Source organism: Colius striatus, chromosome 5 (assembly GCF_028858725.1).
Source record: "Colius striatus isolate bColStr4 chromosome 5, bColStr4.1.hap1, whole genome shotgun sequence".
NCBI lineage: Eukaryota > Metazoa > Chordata > Aves > Coliiformes > Coliidae > Colius > Colius striatus.
The window spans coordinates 4,737,647-4,758,430 of NC_084763.1; the positions used below are offsets into that span (position 1 = coordinate 4,737,647).

The following is a 20,784-nucleotide window of genomic DNA, read 5'->3' on the forward strand; positions in this document are numbered from 1 at the left end:
ACTGTTGCTTCGTAGAGCTGTGTTTAAAAGGGACTGCTGTCATTTATTGAAGACAGCAAATGAGGTAGTAAAAATCAGTTTGTTGTTTAAATAAATCCTTGGAACAAATTGGGCTTGGTTTTGTTTTACTTGGTTTTCTTCCCCAGAGGGTGAATTTGGTGGTTGAGACGTTCTCTTTTTCCCCCCTATACAGTAGTACAGCTGCTAAACGTACATTGATCATGTTTTGAAGTTGAGAGTGGAGATTTGGAACAGGGCATAGACTCCTCCTAGGCTGAGTTGGGGCCTAAGTTCAAGAATATTCATTCTGTGATCTAGAAGGAATGAAGAAATTTGAAACACTTAATGGGAAGACACTGAAAATGATTTCCAGAATTTGAGAGAGACTTCAGAAATCATTATGCTGGTAAAACTGCCTCCAGAGAAAATCATCAGTCAGTTTGAAATAGAGACTGTTTATAATGCAATGAGACAGTAAAACATGTAATGTTTAAGAGAAGGTAAACTCTTTTCAGAAGAAAGTGGTGTCTGCCCCCTAATTCTATCATGACAAGGTAACTACAGCTTCAGGATCCAGACAGTAAAGTTACTGAACGTAAATTGCAGGAGTATCCATTTCATATCCACTTTATGGAATGTTTTGTCTAAATCCCATCCTAAATGCACTCAGATGTGTAACAGGTAAATCAATACTCTGAAGTCTCTACTCCATTTCTTGAAATCTTCTGCTTTTGTTCTTCCTCTGATAGATGGCTGTTTGGTTGCAGAGTGTCCCTTTGGGCTAGATATGCTGAGACAGGGTTTTTCAGCATCTTTGAAGATGTTCAGATTTAAGAAAGGGGGTGATAGATCAGAAATTTGCTTTGTGGAAAGATTCCCTTCTTTTCCTTCTGGTTCTCATGTGACAGTAGTAAATAATCATGATCCTTTCGAGTAAACTGCCACTGTTGTTGTTACTTACCAGTGCACCTAAGTCTTAGTCACACTTTTAAGTGGCCACAGAGGTAGATGTGATAGGTAGCCAGTAAGTGGACCAAACACAGAGATGGTACAATTCTACTGGCATCATCCATGGAGCATGCAGCACTGTGAATCATACAGGATCTATCCAACATTCCTTTGCTAAACTTTTACATGTAGGTGTAGTGAATTGCTCAAACAGTTTAGAGGTGCCAGATGCTTCCGTCTGCTTTGGGCCAATGTATGGGTGAGCAAGGGAGTCAAATTTTCTAGATGGGATAGAATCTGTGGAGCTTCTTGTTTGGGTGCAAAACATACACTTTCCAAAGCATGGGTGTTGGCTTGAAATACGCTCCAAGTCATCACTTGGATTGTTCTCAGGTTGAATATCAAATGGCTCACACTCAGTGAGGGTTTGATTTTAAGCACTGTGGCCCAAGTTTGGTACGAGTTTCTACGTGTTCTTTCCTTAGAAAACATTGCCCTGGTGACAGAGCTTTTTGCAGAGACAGGTCTTGCTGATCATAGAATACTTTGTTTTCTTTCAAACAGTGACACATTCACAGAGATGAGAGCACTCTTCAGAGTTCCTTAGTGAGTGTTTTAGTCATTTGGTTAAATAATGAGAGATAGTCTAAGTATCCAGTACCTTAGGGGCAGACACCTGACATACAGCAATCTGAAAGTCACTTCACATGATTATATTCAGTTGGAATAAGGCAGAGTAGTGTCTCACATCCTAGGAAAGCACTCTAAGAGATGGGCTGCTTTTTCCTGGTTTATGTAAAGCAGCTTCTCTACCTCCTTCTTTCTTTCTTCTTGTAATGTGAAATATTTCTTTTGTCTTGCTCCTTACACTCCATCTCAGTTTTTTCACAGGACAGGAAAACAGTTTGCCTTCAGGCACTGACTGTGTAGCATCCTCTCAGTGTTCCCTGAATCTCTGGAGGTAGCTGCACATAGTTTTATGCCAGAATTTGTCTTCTCATTATCTGTGGAAGATGTTTATGAAGCACTTTAGTACCATTTATACCTGATCTTTTGTGAGTGATAGTGCTAATGATGCCTTGATCTGTATTTCATCTCACTTACACAGCAGTGCTATTCTTAGGGAAAATATCTGTATGTGTTATATGCTGTACAGGACACATGTCTCAGTGTTTATAGTCCAGCTGAAGTACAAGAAATTCAACCTAGGGTACAAAGATAGTCAAGACAGTATTAAATAAAAAGACAGTGGTTTCAGATATACAGCAAATATTTACTGAAAGAATTCCTGGAGCTGCTTACATGACAGTCAGGAATTGTGTCCCTCCTCTCAGAGATTAAGTGGCTTGTTGGAAGAGGACTGTGTTAGACCTTTCATTGCTACATCTAAACTCTGTACATACTTGGATGAGATGCTGTTAGGGAGTGTACTTCAAGGTGGAGATTCTGATCCATAGTAGTACTATCTCATGATATTTGAGCATAAAAAGGTATCCCTTCTCTCTAAAGCAGTTAGTGAAAAACACTGCCTTTCAAAACAGTTGTCAAGCTTGGCTTTGGGTATCCGTCTCACTGTGAAGAGTTTGATGAGTGTGAACTCTCCAGTCATCTTCTGATTACAGGTTTTCTGTCTCCTGAGAGCTTCAGTCATTCAGAAGTCTGTGCCATTTACTCTGTGAGAGTAGTTTAGACAGTAAATAGTGCTGTTCTCTTAGATACCAGTACTCCAGGATTTTTTAACTGGGAGAAAGGCCTGTGGATGTTCTAAGTATCAGAGTTCTTTTTGTTTAAGGTGTGATATGTATTTAAGTCATAAACAGTTAAAGATAGTGCTGTTGATCATCTAGAAGTGTTAACTATTGCTTTATGTTTGGAAAACCATATAGCCTAAGGTGATTTTTGTTGTAGAGGTGTTTGTGGGGTATTTTTCCTTTGGAAAGAATGTAGCAAATAGTGTGGACTTCACTGCATTTGTTGGTCCTGATCTGCAGAACCTGAGAACTTCCACAAGTTGTTGTTATGTTGGTACCTAACTTTGGAGGAGTCCAACTTTAACAGCTGCCATGAAAATGAAGTGTTCATTATTGATCTACATGTATCAGGAGTCACTGATGTGTGTGTTGGTGTATCTGGAGTTTTTACATTGGCACGACCAAGGAAAATTTCTACATAGCTTTGCTCAGAACAGTTGTATTGAATCCCTGAACAATGAAACATACACCCAGAACTCTCTTTTTCTTCTTTCTGATTATCATGGGCATAAGTGTCTCTCTCTTGGTAGATATTTCTGGTTCACTTGAATTGTAAGTGGAAATAAAGGCAGCTAAGTCAAATAGGTGGCCTCAATAAAGCTTTACCGTTTTTGTTGGGATGTATTGTGTGATAAATCCTTGGGGCAGCAGGAGTCAAGGAAGTAAATATTTAAAGGAGATATGAGCATAAAAGCCCTGTACTCAAAGCTGTGCAGGTGCAGTTCTGGAGCAACTAGAGACTGCAGTCTGGGATGTACAGAACAGATTCTCTTTTAATGAGCAGGAGTTTGCAGAGTAGCAGAAGGATGCTCAGATAATTGAAGGGGTAAATACATGTGTCTGGCTTTTGAATATCTTCAAAGGAAGAGTGTGCATATGACCCTTCTGTGATTCTGTGACCCCTTCTAAGTCTTTTGTAGAAGTTCTAGTCCATATCTTTTTAGTATTTAATGGGAAGATTGGTGTGGCTTATCCCCAGCAATAGTGAGTGCTCAGATCTGGTGCTTTAAGGAAGGATGGTGACTGTTAACTACATAGTAGGAGCTAATAGGAACTGACACTTGGTTCACCAGATGATGTTCTTCTTTCATTTTAGTACTTGAAAAAAATTCTTAATGATTCTGAAAGCAGTTTTCTGTGAAATATGAGCTTCTGCATATGCAATGATTTCTGTATCTTTTAGTTGCTATCAGTGAAATGTAAGACTTACATTAATATTGGAGTTTCTGTGGAATAACTCACTTCTTGAAATGTCACATCCATCTGTAGATTGATTTATTGTGTAGAGTTTTGTATCAATGCTGAAGTGATGCCTAATTGGGGGAAAAAACCCATCTTTAGGGAATGAACACTGTCCTGTCAGCACCTTTGTTCTTGCAGAAAACCATTGCTGTTTTCCACCTGACTCTCTCTCTCTTTGCAGGTCAAAGTCGCCATCCTTAAATACATCGAGACTCTTGCACAGCAGATGGATCCAGGAGATTTTGTCAATTCAAGTGAAACTAGGTTAGCAGTGTCTCGTATCATCACCTGGACCACAGAACCTAAAAGCTCAGATGTTAGGAAGGTATGTTTGTTCATATGTGCTTCGAATTGCCATGTATTGCAAGTGCCGTGGTGGTTTAGGGAAGCTATTGCTTATTGTCTATTGTCTAAACAACAACAACAAAAATTCTCTTCAAAACCAAACTTCCTTTTCATAGAGAAAAAATAATTTTATATCCTTCTCAGCAAACACTCCCAAGTTTGCTGATAAGAGGAGACAGCAGCAGCATCTCATTGATGGTTACAAATATCTCCATGGTGGGTGTCAGGAGGTTGAGGCATCCCTTCTTCCTGTTGTATCCAGTGATAGGACAAGGGGTAATGGAAAGAAGCTGGAACACAAGAGGTTTCATTGAAACATAAGGAGAAACTATTTCCCTGCTGAGGTGAGGGAGTCCTGGCCCAGGCTGCCCAGGGAGAGTGTGGAGGCTCCTTCTTGGGAGATCTTCAAACCCACGTGGACACGTTCCTGTGTGACCTACTCTAGGTGGCCCTGCTCTGGCAGGGGGTTGGTTTGGATGATCTTTCAAGGTCCCTTCCAACCCCTGCCATTCTGTGATTCCATGATTTCTCTTGATAAAGTATCAGAAGTGACAAAGTAAAACTTTGCCAAATATATGATTAAGAACTTTAATGCATCTTGAGACTCTGTTAGGGTTGTATTTTCATCCATGTTAATATATTGAGTTCAGCTTTCATAATACAAGGAATAGCTTTTTTCAAGCATTTCCTGATGTTAAAATCTCTTGAGTGGGCATTTTCTGTCACTTTAATGTCACTCCAGAGGTCATCCTAAGTTATACTAGTAACTCATTCATAACAGGAATGGTAGGTTTGGGAGCAAACTTGGTTCACCCAAACACATAGGATTTTCTCCCATCCTATGTGTTTAACAAATTACAGGTAAATAATTGTTGACCTTTTGGCAAAAGGAAGTTAGTGCTTTAATAAGCATCAAGATTTGTTCTTGTAATGCTGCAGTTCCAGTGCAGAACTCTTCTTTTCTATAACTGCTGTGAAATGAAAACTAATACTTGAGCTACATGGATGTGCCAGAGATACAGAATAACCATGAGAAAGATAGCAATGGAGTCCCATTATAGAAGGCAAAAATCTTTCAGGTTTGTTTGCAGTTGGATGGAATAGACTTGTGTTGTTGTTAGTGTCACCAGCTGTTTTGTTTTAGCTGCCATTATCAGCATGCTAGCACTTTTTGAATCAGAAAACATACTTCATAGCTGTTAAGTGCAGGCATCTTTGGCACAGAGAAGTAGCTCTTCTTTTTCTTTATCACTGTTTCTGCAGTTGGAAGAGTTATAGAAGTTGATGTGTTTAGATTTACTTTGGTGTTTTCAATTATGTTTGACTTTTGGCAACTTGATCATTTCTGGAAACACTACCAAAACTTACTTCTTTAAGGAAGGATGTTTTGTGGGAGAGGATTGAGAGAAAGTAGTGGAAGCTGTCTCCCACCCAAACTGTGCAACATGAGAACAAAACTAAAAGTAACTTCTTGTTGTCTTGAATGTTTGTCATATGTAATATAAAAACAAAGGAGAGTGTATATTGGAGATACTTATTTTTAGTCTTTCACTTGTTACGTAACTTCATAAACATGAGGAAACAGGAATGGATTATATCCTGTGGATTTTACCGTGTTCTAGTGACATAGGTGAGACCATAGGCCAGGAGGAGAATTGAAGCAGCACTATCTCCTCAATCTGTAAAGTTTTAGTGCTAAGACACGTGGCAAGCTCCCTTATCTGATGGTTCAGATCTCTAATAAGCATTTTTATGTCAATAAGTAACTGAATCATGGAAAGAATTGCCACAGTTTAATCATCTGGAACACCTGAATTCTATGAAGCTTTCTCATTTTATTTTTGCTTTCCATAGCACAGCCATTAGAAGCAGCTAAATGCCAAAAACATTGAGGAGCTCTTGAAAACTAAATTTCCCCAGAAGTGTGAAAGAATGGTTCTGATGGTGTAAAATGTTTTCATTTCATAACAGGCTTCACAGCTGCTACCACAGGCTTTTTCCTTTCATTTAGTCTAAGAGACTTACAGCATTTAGTATGTTTTCTTGAAATGAAAACTGTGTTTCTGCCTAATTGTTGTGTTTGAGGGGTTATTTTTAGTAAGAATATTTCCAATACTAAGTATTATGAACAATCCTTTTCTTATTTCATCATTTTGGAGTTGGTCACTCAGTGCAGTTCAGTGACAGGGGCTTTTTCACTTTCTGGAAGGTAAAATTACGTGTTTCAGAACTTAGTTTCTTTTCTAAGGTTAGAGAATAGAATCTTCTTAGAAGCAAAGTATCTGTAATCCTTACTGCACAGTTCCAGAGGGGTTATTTGTATGACCAGTTTAGTCAGCTCATGCTGATGAGGAGAAAAACCTCCAAATATCCTAAAATGGTTTTTTTTTTCAAGGAAGACATTAAAAATAGATAATGGCATAGTTGAAAACCATCTGTGAGTCTGGAGCAATTCTGATACTTCAGGTTGAGCTTCATTGTGGGCAGACTGGATGATACCTGTTTCTTTTCTGATGACACTGGACTATCTATTCTGTTGTCAGCTTCAATAGACAGTGTGGCAGAGTGTAGACATGAGTAACTGGACAGAAAAAGCAAAGTGTTAATTCCCAAGCCTTTGCTCAGTTGCTGAACTTGTTTTCATTTTGCTTTGTATCAATTTCTGCTCTAAGACAGACCATAAGGAATAACAAGGACAAGAGAAATGTTAAAGGCAGGTTGTAGAGGGCATTCAGGGTGTTTACTTGAAGGAAACAGGTATAAAAGGTAAAGAAAACAGCCAGTCACGAGTGTGCAGAGATAATTTGTGGCCATCTATCATGCCAGTATTTTTGTCATTAAACTCAATACTGAGATGTGTGCTGGTATGTGTGCTCATACCTTGGCTTTCTGCTTTTAATTAAGAAATGCTACAGTTCATTGCTCTGGAAGCGAAAGGAGGGAAATAAATATCTAAAACCATTTTCTAAACTACCTGCTTGAAGTGTGTTGCTGTTTAAGCAAGCTGCCTCCCATTCTGTCTAACGTGAGGCACTGGTTCTCTCCAGAGCATGGCAGACCTCGATGGTGAGCTGTATAAACTAGACATTGTTGGTTAATCTTAGAATCAGAGTTTTGTACTGCAAAGAAGCTGTTAAACAATTCTGGGGAACTTACTCTTTAGCCTTTCACTGCAGTTGCTGTGTTGATGGGTTTGTTAGGCTATTCAGCAAGTGGTCATCAAACTGTATGAAGTTACTAAGTCGTGCAGTCAACATTCCTTTGCTAGAGGGAACCCAAGCCTTGTTTAAAAGCCTGTGTTGTCAGTTAAGAGCTCTGATTTTCTTTTAGTTCAGATTTTTGGCAAAAAAATACCTATAGTAAAACATCATGTAGGATGAGGGTGATGTTAAAGGTGAAGTATTAAAATTGAGGGTGTGGGAGATGACATCCATTAGACTGGATGGGACAGCCATGGCCTCATGGGCAACCTGTGTCAGGGCCTCCCCACTCTCCCAGGGAGGAACTTCTTCCACATACCTAGTCTAAATCTGCCCTGTTTCAGTTCAAAGCCATTACACCTTGTCCTATCGCTCCGTGCCCTTCCGTCACCTGTAATTACCACTTGCAGAAGTCAGGAGAAGGAATTGCAGGCCTGTTTCTGCTTGGTGTCTTCCATTTCTCCCTTTATTTTTTTTTTTTCAACTTGCCAAACCCTTTGTGAGTTCCTTCAGTACTTTTTTTACCAAGTAGGATTCTGAGGTTGGTGGGGCTGAGGAGCATGTTTGAAAGCATTGTTAAAATGATTGTGCGAAGTGTGAGCTCATTGTTGTGTGCCTGGGTTTATCCAGATCTGAATTACCAGCTTCCCAGCAAACATGAATCACTTCTGTTCCCATCTAACATCCTTATTCAAGCTTGATCAAGACTTAAGTTATGTTTTGTGATTACCACTTGTTACGGCATCTCTTGCCATAAGAATCCCTTACTTTAGAAACTCAATCAAGTCTTCAGTCTGTATTTTCTTCTTCTAGGCTGCACAGTCAGTGCTGATTTCCCTTTTTGAACTCAACACTCCAGAGTTTACAATGCTATTGGGTGCTTTACCAAAAACATTTCAGGATGGAGCCACAAAGCTTCTCCATAATCATCTCCGGAACACGGGCAACAGCAGTCAGGTTTGTACACCTCTTACTGTTCATTCTGAAGTCACTGGTGTTTTGAGCATAGGTCCTCTTCAGTAGACTCTCATTTGTGTGAGAGAGCAACAAGGCTGGTAGAGTAGGGGAGGCAACTCAAATCCTATGTCTAAGTCTGAGTAGAAGATAGTACTCTTCATGGAATGCCTTTTCTTTATCCTCCAGAGAATGTGCTGTGTTGCTTCCAAGTCGTGTAGGAAGCTTGAATGTGCTTTTTAATGGGTAGTTGATTGTTTTCACTGTCTTGAAGTTGTTCCTGATTGAAGTTACTGTTAAATCATTAGACAAACAAGAAATCAAATAGAAATTCCTTAAGTGATGTAATAAGTTAAAAGGGAAGCTGTACTACAGTATCTCTTCTCGCCTCTCCTGCTTCAGGGATCAATGGGAAGTCCTTTAACGAGACCTACTCCACGCTCCCCAGCAAGTTGGTCAAGTCCTCTCACTTCCCCAACCAATACATCACAGAACACTTTGTCACCAAGGTAATGTAGTGACAGATGCTGGGAAATGATGGCCCTCACTGCACAGGTCTGGGAAGGGCTATGCAAAATGGATTTGCAAGAGAAGAGTTTGCAAACCTTAGGTCAGCTGGATCATCAAACCACACTTAATATTGGGGAGACTAATTTAGTAGTAGCTCATAAATGTTGTGGTCTCCAATTTTGTGGTTCCAACATTGCCAGTGAAGCAATCAAGTTGGTGTGAAAATTGTGTGCTTTCAGTCCTCCATACTTTGGATCTTCTCATCTAGAGAGAATGGTGCAAAAATCCCAGTTGTTTCATATTCATAAGAGTTAAACAGAGAGCAAGAAGTTTATTTCTTCAGGCAGATGCTGCTACATGATGTAGCCCTTCCCTTAGCTGGCTGCTCTTTCTCTGTAAGTGACAGTGCACTTACTAAGATGTACCATACATAGGAGGCTTTTCATGTGAAGATGCAGCTTTTTTCCTTGATGTGTTTCAAGAAAAATATTGATTTTATTAGTATTTCTGGAGTCTCTGTAGTTCCACGCTCATGTTATTGAAAAACACAGGGATCACAGAACAAAACCATCTGAAACCCTTTGTCCTTCCTCTGTGACCCACAGTGCATTTGATTATGACACTGAAAATATGAATTCTGAAGATATTTACAGCTCACTTCGTGGAGTCACTGAAGCCATTCAGAACTTCAGTTTTCGTAGTCAGGAAGATATGAACGAGCCTGTAAAACGAGACTCCAAAAAAGATGATGGTGATTTGGTGAGTATCTCAGCTTGGTGCATCTCTGTATCAGCAAACCAAGCCAATGACCAATCCTTTGCAGATGGTGAAGCCTCTTGTTTGGTAGGTTTATATGTTAACACTTCTGAAATGGGACCTCTCTCCTAAATGAGAGCTTTAGAACAATGCATTGCTAGTCTGGAACCCCGTTTTGGGAATGCCAAAGCTAAGTAGCACGAGCTGGTTGGTTGTCTAAGATGTGAGCAGATTAAAAAGAGATTGTCTTGCAAAGCACCTGCATTTCAGTTTGAGAGGCCTACACTTCAATATCTGTTTTTCCAAAGGCTTCATTTTATTCTGTACAAACCCTGTGGGGTTTTCAGTGCTGCATGGCAGCATTTTCAACTTCTGTCTCTGTGGAATTTGGGGATTTGTTGAGCTTGACCAGTACATTTACGTCGAAACATGTTTTTAGTTACTTGGCATCAAACTTCTGAGGTAAAACAAAGCCAGCTGTTTCCAGTTGAAAGTTTGGAAGTTGGTAAACTCATTGCCATTTTTGCTGCTTAGACAAATGAGTGGCTATTTGAAACCTCCCAAGTGCTTGTGTAACATGTGTTGTTCCTGCAGGTTTGCAGTGCTGCTGGGATAGTAGAGCTCCGAGCGGGCAGTGGCGGGAGCGAGACAGGCCGAACAGCTCTGGATAACAAAACGTCCTTACTCAACACAATGCCTCCCCACTCTTCCCCACGCTCACGGGACTACAACCCATACAATTACTCTGATGGCATCAGTTCCTTTAACAAGTCTGCTCTGAAAGAAGCCATGTTTGATGACGATGCAGAGCAGTTTCCTGATGGTAAGTTGCCGATTGCGTTCTGTGCCGCGAGGAAGACTCCGATTTTTCCACGTTGGGGTTCAGCAGTGGATGTGTCACCAGTGCCACTTGTAGGTTTAAAGGGTGAAAAAGGGATAAATACTGAACTACAAACTGGTCAGCCTCATCTCCATCCTTGGAAAGGTGATGGAACAACTCATCCTGAATGTCATCACTGAACATGTGAAGGATAAGATGGTTATCAGGGGAGTCTGTTGCCTTCTATGAGTGCATAACCGGCTGGCTAGATGAGGGAATAGCAGCAGATGTCATCAGCCTTGACTTCAGCAAGGCTTTTGGCACTGTCTCCCACAATATCCTCATCAGAAAGCTCAGGCAGTGTGGCTTGGATGAGTGGACAGGGAGGTGGATGGAGAGCTGGCTGAATGACAGAGCCCAGAGGGGGGTGATCAATGGCACAGAGTTGAGTTGGAGGCCTGTGGCCAGTGGAGTTCCACAGGGATGGGTTCTGGGGCCAGTCTTGTTCAACATCTTCATCAACGACCTGGATGAGGGGACAGAGTGACCCTCAGCAAGTTCCCTGATGGCACCAAACTGGGAGCACTGGCTGATTCCCCAGAGGCTGTGCTGCCATTCAGCGGGATCTCGACTGGCTGGAGAGTTGGGCAGAGAGGAGCCTCACGAGGTTCAACAAGGGCAAGGGCAGAGTCCTGCAGCTGGGAAGGAGCAACATAAGCAAAAACTATTTCAGTGTTTCAGTGAGGGAGCCCTGGCACAGGCTGCCCAGAGGGGTTGTGGAGGCTCCTTCTCTGGAGGTCTTCAGACCCGCCTGGACACGTTCCTATGTGACCTGATCTAGGTGAACCTGCTTCTGCAGGGGGGTTGGACTGGATGATCTCTAAAGGTCCCTTCCAACCCCACCATTCTATGAACTCTGTTGTATATTTTTGTCAGTACATCCTTGTCCTGGTTTGAGCCAGGATAGAGTTAATTCCCGTGAGGAACCAGGAAAGGGCACAGCCTGAACAGCTGACCCAGGCTGGCCAGCAGGTATTGGATGCCATCCTAGCCGTCATGCCCAGGGTACAGGTGGGGGCTGGCCGGAATAAGCTCTTGCCCCGGATTAAGCTCTTCCCGGCGCGGCGCGGGCTCTGGGTCGCCGGTCGGGAACGGTCGCTTACGTCGGGTCCCGGGTGGTGAGCAACAGTATCACTCACCAGTTTTCTTTGTAATATTCCCTTGTCTTTGTTATAGTTGTTACTGTTCAATTTCCCCAGTAAACTGTTCTTATTTCAACTTAGGCGGGCTCTTTTTTTCCCTCCCTCTCCGATCGCCTCCGCATTCCGTCGGGAGGGGGAGGGGGAGGAGTCGCGGTTTTCTTCCCCTTTGCTCCGGCTGGGCAAAACCACGACAATCCTGTGGCAATATTATCAATATAAACTTATCAAGTTGCTATTTGATTGGAACTTGGAAAAAAGATTGGCAGCAAAGAAGTAAAACTGAATCAAACTGTGTTGGGAATTAGGTGATGGATCAAGTATTTTGTTAGTTATGTGTTTGCATTGGACACAGGACATTGGCATTTTCTATTGACTAAACGTTCTCTTCATGAAAACCAAAACAAAACTACAAAACCAAAACAAATGAGCTTTTACCAGGGTGATGTTTTACCATGTAAATGTCATAACTTGGGCAGTTATTAGTAGGCTTCTAGAGCTTCTTCCTCATAGTTCTCAGTATATCTTTGGGGGATTTGTTTTTAGTATGTTTAAATGTTGGAAAGGTTCCAAAGCATCATTACATCAGTATTTTTAAAAGGAGTAAGTGGTTTTCATAGTCATTGTTGATATTTCATATTCAGTTACAGATTAAAATCAAGTTGTAAGCAAACAAAGTACTTGCTAGTGAGGGACAAATGGATTTCCCCCCTTCTTTCATTCAGCAAAGGTGTGTTAGAGAAGCTGTGTTTTATTCAGCTATTCTATAAATTGGCATGAAGTTTACATTAAATTAAAATCAAATCCATGTAAAATGCATTTGTCTTTATATTGAATCCTTTAGGTTGTAAAAGACCTTAAAGATCAAAGAGTCCAACTGTTAACCCAGCACTGTCACATCCACCATGTCCTTAAGAGCCATGTCCTTAAGAGCCACATGTCCATGTCTTCTAAATACTCCCAGGGATGATGACTCTGTCACTTCCCCAGGCAGCCTGGTCCAGGCCTTGACAACCCTTTTGGTGATGAAATGTTTCCTAACAGCCAATCTCAGTCATCTCTGTTTGTTTTCTCCTCTGTGTATTTGTCATCCACATGGAGTTTATAGTTGAGATTCTGTATTACAGGGATCCTGTTACATGGGATAAGCCTCTTCGTAGATCAGATTTAAAAGGGTACAGAGCACTTCTCACTTTAGGCATTGCAAGCATAAACCTCCTGCAGTAAACTAGCTTAAGGGGGGGTCTTGCAGTGTCATTGTTGGGGTGTTCTTGGTGATTGTCCACTTGTCCAGCAATGTTGGCTGCACTGAAACTGTAGCCAGATTGCACATTTCCTTCTAAAAAATCGGGGAATAAAAGTTAAATCATGTTAGAAAAGCCATCCTAGAAAATACCCTTTAGTCATACAGCAGGCAGTAACATTTACTCACAATGATCTGACAGCTGTGTGTGTGTGTTCCTTTCGACAGAGCCTCCCATGGACCATTCTGATTTAGTTGCAGAGTTACTGAAAGAGTTATCAAACCATAATGAGAGAGTTGAAGAGAGAAAGGCCGCCCTGTACGAGCTCATGAAGTTAACTCAGGAGGAGTCTTTCGGTGTTTGGGATGAGCACTTCAAAACAATACTACTGCTGCTGCTTGAAACACTTGGAGATAAAGAGGTAAATTGAGATTAATCCAGTTTAAAATGCCAACACCACACATGGTTTACTTTCAGTGGCTTTGAGATTTGTATGGCTTGTAGGGAGAGCACAAAATCCAGCTGGCCTTGGAAAAGAGACAAACTGTGCAAAGAGAAAATCGGGTCTGAATGCCCCGATGGTGAAAAGGGCATCAGTAGAACTCAACCTCCTTAGGTGTTCTTATTTCTTGATACCTACATGATAGCTTAAATACAACATATTTCACTGGGATTCAGAGCTTGTCTGTTAACAGCCTCTGCTGGAATCTAGAATACCAAAACATCTCGTGTGGCAAAGCGCTTAAAAATATATTCCTAAAATGCAGTAATGCTCCTGGTGAAGAAACAGCCTTCTGTGTCATCATTCTATACAAGGAATGTGACTTTGATATTACAGAGGTTCAAAAAGACACTAATGCTTGGTTTTATAGTGTAAAAAAAAGAACCCCACCATGTCTTGGCCTGGTGTGATGCTGAGGGTTTTATCAGGACTTGTGGAGAGTAAAATCTCTTTGCAACTGAACTTCTGGGTAGCACAGATAACTCACTTAGGTTAGCAGCTTGGTGATGATGTGCCACCTGAATTACCTGCAGGAGGAGAGATGGAGAAGAGTGAGAAATTGAAGTGTTATTTTCTAGCTTTGTTTGTCAACAGTAGGTTCAAACTACAAGTATGTGTAGTGTATGATCTGATAGCTTTCCATTATCAGAGACTCTTTATGCTGCTGAACAAATCCTAATCATCTTTCTGTTTCAAGGTATGTAACTCATTTCTTTTAATGTTAAATCTTTAGCATGCAATTAGAGCTTTGGCTTTGAAAGTCCTAAGAGAAATTCTAAGAAACCAGCCATCAAGGTTTAAGAACTACGCAGAGCTCACAATCATGAAGACGTTAGAAGCGCATAAGGATCCTCATAAGGAGGTTGGTAATCAGTTATCCTGTTCCTTTCAAGTTACGACAAACTATTACATAATGAAACAGCTGTCCAAACAAATACTGTCTGAGAAATTCATCAGATCTTACTGAGGAAGTGACTTGTTTAATAAAGGAGCATTCAGCTGTTACTAGTTAACATGGACGTGCAAGAAAAAATGAGCTGCAGTTTTACAAGCTCTCAAATGCTTGATACCAGCCCCAACAACAGTTGCTCTGGGTACTGTCCAAGAGGACGTGGTAACCAGTGATGTGTCAGAGCTCAAGGAGTAACTGAAGGGAGGGTTTTTATTCCTTATGTGGCATCTTCAGCCAGATACACGTCCTGGAGCTCTGCAACAAGCTTTTGCATTTCATTAAGGTTCATGAATGAGAACCGAGGCTGAAGGACAGGGAATTGTCAGCCCTTCCCATCTTTAGCCATTTCTGTACCATTCAGGGGCATGGCTTTGAACGTTGTTAGGGGAGAACACACAGGCACAGATCAGAGGGAAGAGTTGCTTATGACCCTGAAGAGTGAGGGGCTTCAGAAGTAGAAGGGTAACTGTCATCTTGCTCAGAGGTAGCTGCGATGCACACAGACACAGTGAAGGGATAACGCACGTAAATACAAGAAACACAAATGCAGTAAGCACCCCAGTATGAAACAGTTCACATCAGTGTCACTGATGCTACAGGAGGAATCCAAGTTTGTTGTTATTAAATGAGTACATCTTCTCCCAGCCTGCCCCATGCAAGAGCACATAATCTATATGGAACTTACTGTGGAGCTGTGGGTTTTGAAGTTACACTGCAGTTCCTCCCATACTGATCACTTCTGTCTCTCATCTGACACTTGTTTCTCTTTTCCTGCACCCTTTTGTTTCATACACTGTATTTATTACAGCATCTTGTTCCTATCTCTCCTCCTCCATTACTGTGCTTTATCTCTCTGTTAGTTTTGTGTATATGAGAGAGAGAGAGAAAAGGAGACAAGGGTGGAGAGAAGCCGTTAGAGAGGTTTTTGTACATCATTATACATCACTGATGGACAACTGATGGGATCTTGTAAACAGATTTACAGACAGCTCTTCATTCCAATACCTCTGCAATATTATAGAGCTCTCAGTAGGAAATGGTTATGCTCAAGGCCATTGCTGCTGGGTAGAAGTCTCTTATAAACCATTTTTCCATGACTTTCACTTATTCTTTCACTAGGTGGTGAGATCTGCTGAAGAAGCTGCTTCCATGCTGGCTACTTCCATTAGCCCAGATCAGTGCATCAAAGTTCTTTGTCCAATTATCCAAACTGCAGATTACCCCATTAATCTGGCTGCAATCAAAATGCAGACTAAAGTCATAGAAAGAGTATCTAAAGAAACCCTTACTCAGCTCTTACCAGAGATTGTGCCGGGTCTAATACAGGTAAGGAGAGAAGAAAGGAAGAAGGAGAAAACAAACTGTATATAAAAATTGCCAAGAGTTTTAAAGAGTAATATCACGTGGCTTTCATGAAGGGTTGTAGTTAAGCTTGGTAGATACTTGCTTGTAGTTATAAGGGAGTTCCTTGTTGTTTGTATCTTTCTCCAATTTGTATATCTGCTGGAAGGCAGAGGCAGGCAAGGGGTCTGCTGAGAAAAGGATGTGAGACACAGCCATGCCTGGGGTACTAACAAAAAGACAAAAGGAAAGTCACTAAGGAACAAGAGGGGTGTTAACAAAACAATTAACTACTAAGGGAACTCTTCTTTCAGAGCAAAGAAGCTCTAAGTTGAGTGGTCTTCTGCTTTAAGTAAATACCCGTATAATCTGGAACAATTTCTGTTATGTACTCCCCTACTGCATGACAGCCTCTCTGTTATCAGTGTAACTTAGGAACAGGATTGTGTGAGACTTAATTTCAGTCTGGGAAGCATAAGAAAAAACTAAACTACTTTACTGTTGAGGTGAGGGAGCCCTGGCACAGGCTGCCCGGGGAGGCTGGGGAGGCTCCTTCCCTCAAGGTTTCCAGGCCCGCATGGACACGTTCCTGTGTGACCTGATCTAGGTGACCCTGCTTCTGCAGGGGGGTTGGACTGGATGATCTCTAAAGGTCCCTTCCAACCCCTACCATTCTGTGATTAATCAATGTTGATTAATGTGCTGCCTGCTTTTGGTATGTTTGGGTTTTTATATTTGCACATTTGGGGCTTTGTTGGAATGCTTCACTGGGCTCCACTAGCATTAATTTACTGTAGACTTCAACTTATTTATTATAGTGAATAAGTAAATAGCTTTCTGAGCCTTTTAATCATTAACTGATAAGGTATCAATGTTAATTTTATTGCTTTCTAGGGTTATGATAATTCAGAGAGCAGTGTTCGGAAGGCGTGCGTTTTCTGCCTGGTAGCCATTCATGCAGTAATTGGTGATGAACTGAACCCCCATCTCAGTCAACTCACTGGCAGTAAAGTAAGTAAAAGATACCATTTTAAGAAACCTTGGTTCATAATTGTATGTATGCCTTTGCTTTCTGGTTGACATTGCTGGACAGTTTCATAACATTATATGCTTGAACGAGGGTATCTCGGCTACTGAAACCCTCTGAGGATTAATGTAGTTTGGTCATCAAACATTCAAAGCTGGAAATCCATACATCTTCATTTGTGCAAGTGTATGAACTGTAGCATTAAGATAAATACTGAATTATATTTCAGAACTGTAGCATTAAGTACTAAATTATGTTTCAGACAGCTCTTGAATGGGTTTAGTTACGGGTTGTGTCTCCAGCAGGAGTGATAATGGCTGTAACTCAGCTTGGCTTTTCCCATCAGGTTTTCTTGACTTTTTCTTCATGCAAGTTCTGATCAGAAAGCAATAAGTGTAATATGTGGATGTTACCTACAGCAGTTTTAATTATTCTCCCTCTTTGTTATTTTGAATTCATGAATCCTTACAGTAACTCCAATTTGTAACAGTAGTAGTAGCCAGCCTGTGATCCAGCACGTTTATTTACTGACATCTCCTACATGAAGCTTTTTGCATGCAAGCAGGTGCATGTTAATTGTGTATCTCTGTTCTTGTGAATCAAACAGGACAATTAGTTTTGTGTATCTTCAAGCAGTTAAATATTCTCTGGCAGTGATAGTGTTGAAAGTGATTCTGGATGCTATTGGAAGCTTCACTAAACATCAGCAACTCTTAACTAGAGGTTTAAAGCCTCAACATTAACTGAAAAGGAAGAAAACTCCAACCTGCTTAATTTAGCACATTGTAATTTGAGGAAAACATTTAATCTGTGTTAATCTAACTACCTTAGATCATTCTTTACATCCTTAAAGAACTTTGAGCAGTGTCTTTGTGACAAATGTTGCTGTGTTTGATGTTTTCATTGGAAAGTATATTACTGTGTAAGCATGGTTTTGCTTTGGGGGGGGGGAGGAAAGAAAATGATTTTGTGTCTTGTTAGTTGTACCATTCCTGTAGTCTCTACAGTTTGCAAACACTAAACAATGTGACTTTCTGACTTCAATTTGCAGATGAAATTATTGAACCTTTACATCAAACGTGCACAAACAGGCTCTGGACCAGGGGATACCACAGCAGATATGTCTGGACAAAGCTAAGGAAGCTGACAAGGGTTAACCAGGTCTCCTAAAGCAAGGGCAAGGCCCACTTCAGTGAAAGGAAAACTCTTACATACAACTTTTGGAACTTTTGGGGTTTTTTTTTTCCCCCCTTCTGTTGGGGTTTGGTTTATTTTTTGGCTTTTTTTTTTGTTCCTTTAACCAATGGCTGTCCTCAGCCTGCATGTGACTGTTGCAATAGAATTATTCCAAATCCAAGGAAAAACAGTATTAACAGCAGTTGATCAAAGCAGAATAAATCCTCAAACCAATCTAATCCATCAGTTATGCTGTTTGCAATCCTCTGTGTCTCCCCATTAACTTTTGCCAGTGTTATCGTATTACAAAGGTTTCTTTTGAAATGCTAATGACAAAACTATGCTTTCAGCTTCAGAAGTTTAAAATATACATTCTGTTGCTTTTGTTCAGCTGCAGGTAACATTACTTTTTTTACTGCTCTTTCATTTGAGTATCATGTCCTTCGCTAGCAACAAGAAGTGATGTGAAACAAGGTTGAACTAGTCTGAACTGCAGTGAGGCTCGTTCACTGTGTTGGTGGTTCGTCTTATCTACAGCTTGTTTGGGATATTCTGGAGATTGAGAAATAAGCCTATAAAAAACAAAAAAAAAGCTGGATGGATCCAGTTCTGTAAAAGTGATATTGTTCATTGGTTGTATGTTTGTTGCATAAATAAGAATTTAGTGTGTGCAGCAGAGGGCTGGTACAACCAGTCCCTCTCCGTGTGGAAGACGGCCCTTTCAGGGTAGCGTTGCTGACCCCGGTGATAGTGTGGCAGTCTGCTTTTGAGCAGCAGAGTTAATGGTCACTTGATGGACGTGAACCATCCTTGTCACCTTTCGTTCTTCAAGCAGGATGCTTCAGAATGGAGTGCTCTGCCCAAGCATGCTCAGTATGTATTTATCTTTATCACTAGAATGTTTCCTCTCAACCTAATTGCTGGAACAAGTAGTCTCGTATCGTAACTTACATGGGATTTTGACAGTGGTGCAGAAAACCTATTTATTCCTTACCTTCCTAAAAGCACCAAGATTTTCTGCATTGAATTTAAGTGGGGGAGGGGGGAGGGGGAATAGTCACAGATGCTATGGAACTCACCACCTTTTAATTTTGGAAAAGAATATATATATTTTGGATGAGTTGGGAAAGCTGCACCAAACGATTTGCATGGTTGTCTTGATCAGCATCCTCAAGACCCAGCTGGGTTAAGGTGTGGAAATGTTTCCAGGCTTTGTTATTCCTTTTTTTTTTAAAGAAAAGAGAAGAGTTAGTTTATTGTGAATAATGGTTCTTTGTATTTATGAACTTGATAATGGAAAGAGAGCAAAGATAAGTAAATGTGTCCCTAAATGTCTTTTTTTCTCTGTTTTTTTTTCTCCTTCCTTTTTTTGGCTGGGTTGTTGGTTTTTTTTTTTGGTCTTTGGTATAAGCAGCAAGCCAGTTAGCTGAGGGCTGGGATGAAGCAGTGCCCTTCCCAGGAATGATGGAACTTTTGTTTTTTTCCTTTTGACTGTGATGCTGTCTAGTTGTTGGGAGTGTATCCTGATAAGAGAGGAGATAGCGATGCCAAGGATGATGATCTATGCTAGGCTACAATTCTCTCTACCTCTTCAGGGTGACTTAATTTTTGACTGAGCTGCTGCATATAGCACCTGGTAGAAGAACCATCTACAGAAAATCTTTGTTTTGTTTTATTTTTTGTCCCAAATTATCACATAATGTGTATTGAGAACTCTTCTTCCTTCAGCCAAATATCGTAAGAAACTACTTACCCACTTTACTTGCCAGGAACCCTGAAAAGCAAAACTGATTCCAAATTAAGTCAGATGCTTGCAGTTGTTGGAAAGGTTGTTTGTCACTTGAGCTTGAAGTGAATGCAGTAGAAGGAGCTTAAGATGTGGTTGTAAGGGAAGCAGTGCCCTTAAAGAGATTTATTTGGAAGAGAAGTTGTAGAAATATATATGTAAAGACTTAAACCCAAGACTATGGTAACTCCTCACTAGCCCTTTCTAGCAGCTACATCAAGAAAATAGTATGTCCTCTTTGTTTCCTTTGTTACATGTAACATCCCTGTTGTTTTCTACTGTTCAATTACATTGTGTATTTATAGTTCTATGCTTACCATTGTGCATATACTGGCAATAAAATGTACATAACATTACTGAAAGAATTAGCAATGTATACATTCTGGTTTTCTGTTTGATTTGATCACATGCTATAAGAAAAATAATAAATGTGATTGATACAACATTGGTTTTAAAAAAAAAATCATATTATCTTAATCTTCATGTTTTCTCTGTCCAAGTGATGGTTCTTTATATAGCTCTGTTACCGTGTCTGACCTGACATTTGAGAAAATGCTGTGAATATGTAGGTATTCTAGACACAAATGCTTCTTAGAAATGGAATAGAATCTTTATGGAGAGCCAGTTCCCTTCCTCTGGGCAGGTTTTGTGTTCACTGGTTCATTTATTTGTACATTACACATTGTTTGCATTTCATTTTTTTAACATTTAAAAGGAGTATTTTTCAGTCTACAGTCTTGTAGTTGGCATTTTGATTATACCACAGGCCATTTAAAGAAGAAGAAGAAATGGCACAAATTCTAAGCTTAATAGTCCTGTACGTTATTCCTGCTTTTTCTACAGGTCATGTTTCCTTTCAGAGGATCATGTCAAGGTGACTGCTGTTTGTCATCTTTGGGAAGATGCTATTTCATACTGAAAAAATAAGTTATTGGAACATAACAGCTGGATGAACCTGATTTGTTTTAATGTGTAAACAAAAGTTGATAAGAAAGAAATGGGCTTTTATCCCCTGAATGACTGAAGTTTTG

The 20,784-nt window shown here is 40.5% G+C and overlaps 1 protein-coding gene across 4 annotated transcripts in view; it reads left to right on the forward strand.

Moving 5' to 3' along the window:
- Positions 1 to 19,197, forward strand: part of CLASP2 (cytoplasmic linker associated protein 2) — a 135,605-nt gene extending 116,408 nt beyond the window's left edge. For all 4 annotated transcript variants that reach the window (XM_061996435.1, XM_061996433.1, XM_061996432.1 and 1 more), the window contains 10 exons: positions 4,123 to 4,266; positions 8,300 to 8,443; positions 8,843 to 8,949; positions 9,556 to 9,709; positions 10,301 to 10,529; positions 13,197 to 13,390; positions 14,205 to 14,333; positions 15,543 to 15,749; positions 16,659 to 16,775; positions 17,843 to 19,197. In XM_061996435.1, coding sequence (XP_061852419.1) covers positions 4,123 to 4,266; positions 8,300 to 8,443; positions 8,843 to 8,949; positions 9,556 to 9,709; positions 10,301 to 10,529; positions 13,197 to 13,390; positions 14,205 to 14,333; positions 15,543 to 15,749; positions 16,659 to 16,775; positions 17,843 to 17,929 — 1,512 coding nt within the window. In that variant the 3' untranslated portion in view covers positions 17,930 to 19,197. The remainder of the gene's footprint in view (positions 1 to 4,122; positions 4,267 to 8,299; positions 8,444 to 8,842; positions 8,950 to 9,555; positions 9,710 to 10,300; positions 10,530 to 13,196; positions 13,391 to 14,204; positions 14,334 to 15,542; positions 15,750 to 16,658; positions 16,776 to 17,842) is intronic.
- The last annotated feature ends 1,587 nt before the right edge of the window (positions 19,198 to 20,784 follow it).